The sequence below is a fragment of the Phoxinus phoxinus genome, assembly GCF_949152265.1.
Source record: "Phoxinus phoxinus genome assembly, chromosome: 8".
Taxonomy (NCBI): domain Eukaryota; kingdom Metazoa; phylum Chordata; class Actinopteri; order Cypriniformes; family Leuciscidae; genus Phoxinus; species Phoxinus phoxinus.
Window position 1 is genome coordinate 34,969,276 of NC_136883.1, and position 6,182 is coordinate 34,975,457.

The 6,182-nt window shown below is 43.7% G+C and overlaps 1 protein-coding gene across 3 annotated transcripts; it reads right to left on the minus strand.

Annotated features, from left to right (window-relative positions):
• Positions 1–61: 61 nt before the first annotated feature.
• fosb (FBJ murine osteosarcoma viral oncogene homolog B) lies at positions 62–4,877 on the minus strand. 3 transcript variants are annotated; one of them, XM_079621725.1, is made up of 6 exons: positions 4,620–4,877; positions 4,293–4,480; positions 2,297–2,629; positions 2,097–2,204; positions 1,374–1,745; positions 62–1,231 (listed from the first exon to the last, which is right to left on the minus strand). In XM_079621725.1, exons 1-6 carry the CDS (start codon positions 4,681–4,683, stop codon positions 1,166–1,168), a joined length of 1,131 nt encoding a protein of 376 aa, XP_079477851.1. In that variant the 5' UTR covers positions 4,684–4,877; the 3' UTR covers positions 62–1,165. The 3 variants fall into 3 exon arrangements, with proteins under 3 accessions (XP_079477851.1, XP_079477850.1, XP_079477852.1); XM_079621726.1 differs by having other exon boundaries at positions 338–544; positions 4,620–4,825; XM_079621724.1 differs by having other exon boundaries at positions 68–1,745; positions 4,620–4,825.
• Positions 4,878–6,182: the final 1,305 nt, after the last annotated feature.

Here is a 6,182-nt window from a genome sequence, read left to right on the forward strand (position 1 = left end):
CACAGAGGCCACTCTTTCAAAACCAAGAGGTTGTCCTTTTTTCTCTCTTTATTTTTGTTTTGGGTCACTCAATATAATGCTCTTCAAACACAGAGTGTAGATCCACTCTCATATGCGATCATCAGATAAGCCGCTTTTGAGTTAATACTATCGTTATGAAACCCCAAGAAAGGGGGAAAGGGGCGTAACACGGTGTGAAAGCTCTCAGTGGAGCGTGACCAATGCAATACTCTCGTCATCTCATACCTCCAGATCCTCTGTTGGCCTGGCTGAGGTCTAGCTAGTGTGTTTCCTCCGCTCATCCGAAAGCAAATCCTCAGCGCTGAGGAGGAATAAAGGGTCCCGTTCCTTTAGCCTGTGTGGTGGCATCTGAGACGGCATTTGATCTGCGCGCTGCGGCTGGTCCGTTTAGATGTCTGCTCATTGTGAAGTTCCTCTGTGGGCCGGTCCGTGCGAGGGGGGTTTGTGGTGTCGGGGTGTGGGATGGCGCTCACTCAAGGATCCATGGGCTTTCAGGGTCCAACGGACTCTCAGGGGCTGAAGGCTTCAGTGAGAACCAGAGGTACATAAAGACAGGAGAGAGGAGAAACAGATGTGGAGATGGACAACGGAGGGAGAAAAAAAAAGAGAGATAGATAGGTAGGTAGAGAGTGTGTGGTCATGTTCTTTAGTCATAGGAAGACGTCAGACGTGGTGTGGATGAACTGGATGGAGACAGAAAGGGTAGCAAGGTAGCTCAAAAACAAAACCCTCAAAGCAGTTCTGTGCCCCCCTTTTTTTGCTTAGACAAATACACAGCAGGCACCAGGCGTGAAGAGAGAGAAGGAGGGAGATGGTGCACCAATGTAAGCTGGAGCGAGAAAAAGATAAAAGATGTGCTTGCATTGATATGTGTCAAACTGTCTACTACAAATTAGGTGTGTGTGTGTGTGTGTGGGCTACTGACTCATCTTGATATTAAGCCTGAATTCATTGTGAATTAATATACACTTACATCATTTGATGAAGTCACGCAGACACTAACGCATCTGGGCCTCGCAGGGCTTAACTGTAAACGATCAATACGATGTCTGGCGGACGTTTTGAATGTGTATGTACATATGTGGTGTTGTCGATAGGCAAGCAGAGATGCAGAGCTCTCAGAGTGCAAGAAGCGAGGGTGAGTTCAGGGAATCAGACGACTGATCGCTGCTGCTGGTTCGCTGGTTAGCGCTGGCCCCGCAGGCTCCCTCTGGGTAGGTGAACACAAATGAAGATGTGTATGAGGGGAGGATGTAGCTGCCGGCGTCAGGGTTACCGCCACCGTCGGCAACAAGACACGGGCCGTCCGGCGCCGGCTGGCCCTGCCCATAGAAAGAACTAGAAAAGGCTACCTCCTGCATCATCCCTGGCTGCTGTTGTGCTGGGGCCGGCTGTGTCTGCGTGGGCTGTGAAACCGGGATGTGTTGTTGTTGTTGCTGGTGGTGGTGGTGTTGTTGGTGGTGGTGTTGTTGGTGGTGGTGGTGGTGGGACGAGTAGGCGGGCGGCAGGTAGAACGAGTCCTCCTTCACAGTCAAACCCACCACGGAGACCGAAGGCCCCTGTGGGGACGTCTGCGGCAGCGGAGCGGGGGGCTGGTCCTGATAGGGCATTTTGCAACCGGGTTGGTGGGCGACCAGGACGAACTCCAGGCGCTCCTTCTCCTTCTGCAGCTCGGATATTTCCGCCTCTAGCTCGGCCTTCTCCTCCTCCAAAATGTCTGTCTCCTTATGTTGGAGAGACAAGAGGAGGGACACAACGGGACAGAGATTATATGATCACATGAAATGAGCACAAAAACAAGGGTTTCCTTACAGCACTACTTCAGAAGCACGTGTTGCTATAGTTTCCGAGAGCAACAACAAAATAAACTTTATTTTCTTAATTGCGAAATTGCTAAACTATAATTACGGCGGGTTTATATGCTCTTTGTTCAAACTAGCCCTTTCTAATTACAATGCACATGTGTGTTGGTATCATTTACAAACTATCATTGTAAAGAGCAGAATGGCATGTTATGAATCCAGTAATTATGATGCCTAACAAGTGTAATTATATGTGAGTGCAGCTTCGCTCACCGACTGTAACCTGTCTGTGAGCTCACGCCGTCGGTTCCTACACTTAGCGGCGGCCTGTTTATTTCTCTCTCGTCTCACACGTCTTTTCTCCTCCTCCTCAGGGGTCAGCTGGAAACAGAACAAATTCAGTATCTTATTAAACCTTTATTTTAGGCATTTCCAATCAAACGACTAACCGTGTCGTCGTGGCCCCCACTCACCGCTTCATCCCGCGCACGACGGCGGCTCCGAGACTGTCGCACCGGGCCAGGAGTATCCGAGCTTGGTGAGGTGAAGCTTCCCGGGGATGAAAAGCTCGGGCCTGGCAGGTCGTAAGGATCCAGGGCAACAGGCTGTGTCATGGTACCGGAGCCCGAGCCGCTTTGCCCCGGGGCCACGGAGGAGATGAGAGTGGGCTGCACCATCCACTGCAGATCCTGGCTGGTGGTGATGGCCGTCACTGTGGGTACAAATGAGCTGGGCATGTCCACCCCTGCCCCAGTGCCGGTCGACCCTCCACCCACCGCTACCCCGCCAGTGGCTGATACACACTCCTGGAATCAGAAAAAATAAGCAGCGTAAAACTATGGGCCTCACCAACTTGGCATCCACTGGATTAATATTGAACTAAAACATCAAAAAATGTAACAAATGAAATGTTAACTGAAATAAAATTATTTCAGCTAAGGCAAAACTTTGTCATTTTCATTTAGTTTATCTTGAAATGCTAAAAAACTAATGGGTTACACTTTATTTTAAGTTGTCAATGTTACAGTGTAGTTATACATTTAAGTAGCCTACTGAGTAATATTAAGCAACTACATGTACTTACTATAAGGTTCGGGTAGGATTGGGATTTGGTTGAGGGTTAGTTGCATGTAAGTACGCATAATTTACTGTTATTACTATGGTAAGTACATGTAACATGTGTAACAAGGACACTGGAAAATAAAGTGTTTCCCAAAAATGAAACAAACTTTATAATAAAAAATGATACAAACTACACTGTATAAATAATTTTTCAAAGTTGGGAATGCAACAAAGATTATCGCAGTATGTTTTACAGGAAAATACTGTATCAATCGTTCTACTTCAAAATGTCATGTTTAATTCAATGTGTTACTTGCAGTTTCTTACTTCAGTTTTACTTATTTATTTTTTACCAATATAAAAATGAAGTCTAATTCAAAATATTAACAAGCACTATAATAGAATATCATTGATATGAAAATAACACTGCGGTAAAGCTGGATTTTCCAGTGCAGTGCCTCCATGTAAAGATGACAGACTAAACATTATGAAAATAGAATCAAACAAACATTTTAAAAAACATGGATCCTTATATAAGCTTTCTGTTTTGTAAAAAAGAAAAATCCCTAAAATGACAAATAGTTCCAGTGAATATTTACCCATTTAAATGATCTTTGCACAACTATTAAAGAGATAGTTCGTTCAAAAATTACAATTGTGTCATAATTTACTCACCCTCATGAACACAGGAGTCAATGGCTACCGTCAAATACATTCTTAAAAAATCTTCTTCTGTGTTCACCAGAAGAAAGAAACTCATACAGGTTTAGAACAACATGAGAGTGAATAAATGATGACAGTTTTCATTTTTGGGTGAACTATCCCTTTAAAACATATTTAGGAGACAAAACTATATTGGTACGGTTTCTTTTTTCAGCGATGCCAGTTGCGATTCCAAGTTTCATTACTATTCATATGAAAGCGTGTTAGGCAGAGCGTGCGCAGTGTGACGCAGCCAATCAGCGGCCTAGAGTCGCCCTCCCGTGCCTGTTCCCTCCGCCCCCGTCACACCCCCGGTGTTCCCCTTAGCAACCCAACGTAACACTCCAAAATAGAACGCATTGACGTCACGCAGAAGTCTGAGAAGCGAGAGCAGTGGCAGTGAGCGCGAGGCGGAGCTTCGAGTGCGCGCGTCGGAGAGTTCCACAGTTTGTTATGTGTTTCTCGGCGTGCTGCTGTAAACCCACCACGTTGCTACCGGCCTGATTCCGCGCGCATGCTGACTTGTCAGTATTCTATTCTATTCTATTCCGACTTTACACATCTAAAACACACTCGAAACGAATTCAAATGCATACCCTTTGCAGCGTCACTCAGACACAAACCTCGCAGCTATACCGTGCGGTTCACCAAAACAAGTATTTGTAGCTATACGATGTTTAAATGCGTTTAAATGCTGTGACTTACTTGCGGTGCGCTGGTGGTGGGCGGACTCCCGAAGGATTCCACGGAAGACAGGTACTGAGATTCAAGAGAAGGAGATGAGCTTTCACGGGAGCCGGTGTCGGGGTCTCCGGGGAACCCCTGAAACATCTCCCCGGTGGAGCCGAAAGAAGCCGAAACACCTAATGTGCCCGGCGAGTACGGGTAGTCACCTGTCACCCAACACAAGACACACTGAAGCGTTTTGCCATGGCATTAACTATTTGCTTTAGTAAACCGCAATGCACTATACAAGAGAAAGCGAGTGCATTGTATTTAAATGTTTTATTAGCCTATATTAAAGTCACCTACCGTAACCAGATTTATTCGGAGTCTTCGTGAAGATGCCCTTGGTCTCTTTCCAAAATAGTTGCATTAAGACATCAATCCAGTTCCCTGCATGGAGGAAACTTCTAAATTCCAATCTCTCCTTGGATAACACTTCCCAGGTCTTGGTACAATCCGTGAAATGTGCATTTATAAATCCATAAAGTAATCCGGCATGTTTTTATTACAAACGGGAGTAGAAAGTGTGCGGTGTTTCGGCAGCAGCGAAGCGCTCTTGTGAATGAAGCCTGAGAACGCATTGTAAAGTAGGGAGTCCTGGCTCCTCCTCTTACTGGTGTTCCGCTGACGTAGATGCCCATATATGGTCTAAAAGCACTGTTTTTGTTTTCGGTATCTAAGCAACATGACGTGTAAGGGATTCCCTCACCCACAGAAAGAGATGAGAAGAGCTCGCGGTCAAGAATAGGTACGTTTACTATTACTTCCACAAGATATTTTTAAGTGTTGCATGGTTTTCACTGACAATATTTAGAAACGACACGGTTTGCACATATTTTGCCTTGAATGCGTTATGTTTAACTGTAGCTTTATGTCATTTATACTATGTCACTATATCAGATTTAAATAAACTATTTTCTCTCCTAAATTATTTTACCTGTTTTCTCTCCTACATTATTGGCCTGAAATGCTTTATGTTTAACTGCAGCTTCATGTGATTTATATATACGCTTTAAATAAACAATTTTCTCTCGACTAAATTATTTGCCTAAAAATGCTTTGTTTAACTGTTGCTTTATGTAATTTAGGCTATATCAGGTTTAAATAAACCATTTTCTCTCCTAAATTATATTACAATACACTGTATATTTTTTTACTATATATTTTTTATACAATTACACTTTAAAAAGTAGGCTAATATTAATCATTAAAATATTAAAGACAAGAAATCGGAACAGAATAAAAACAAATATTTTTTTATTTTGCATGTTTTAACTTTGGCACAGTTATTTACAGTGCATATATGTAGCCTATATGTGTGTGTGTGTGTGTGTGTGTGTGTGTGTGTGTGTGTGTGTGTGTGTGTGTGTGTGTGTGTGTGTGTGTGTGTGTGTGTGTGTGTGTGTGTGTGTGTGTGTGTGTGTGTACAGCAGGGCTATACACTGTAAAAAAAAAAGTTGCTGCCTTACATTTTTAAGTAAAGTCGCCTTGGATCTTTAAGTCATTTAATCTTAAATTACATTACTGACTCAAAAAATATATGCATGCATATATATATATATGGCAAATTACAGTGCAAGAGAAAACACCTGAGCAATCGTAAAGCAAATTTAAGAAGAATATTTTGCTGAGGTAAGCATAGCACACGAGGGAATCCCTCTTTCTGCTGTTTTGACTCACTTGTGAACTTCTCAGCGACACGCCCCGCGGATTCCCCGACACACTGGATCTTCCTTCGCTGCGAACAGTCTCGAGAACCGGTCGGGGCAGAGATTTACACTGCCTGTTTTCTGTTGTGGGTAAGTTTGGGAACTATATGCATCTAACCCCTTGTTATCATCATGTTATATAAATATGTCATAGTTGTTA

Bases quoted from the DNA above. Each gene is read 5' to 3' on its own strand.
- fosb (XM_079621724.1), bottom strand. From the start codon at position 4,683: ATGCAACTATTTTGGAAAGAGACCAAGGGCATCTTCACGAAGACTCCG. The intron at 2,630-4,292 runs GTAAGTCACAGC...TTCTGATTCCAG, and splicing joins CCACCACCAGCGCACCGCAA to GAGTGTGTATCAGCCACTGG. The intron at 1,746-2,096 runs GTGAGCGAAGCT...CTCCAACATAAG, and splicing joins TCACAGACAGGTTACAGTCG to GAGACAGACATTTTGGAGGA.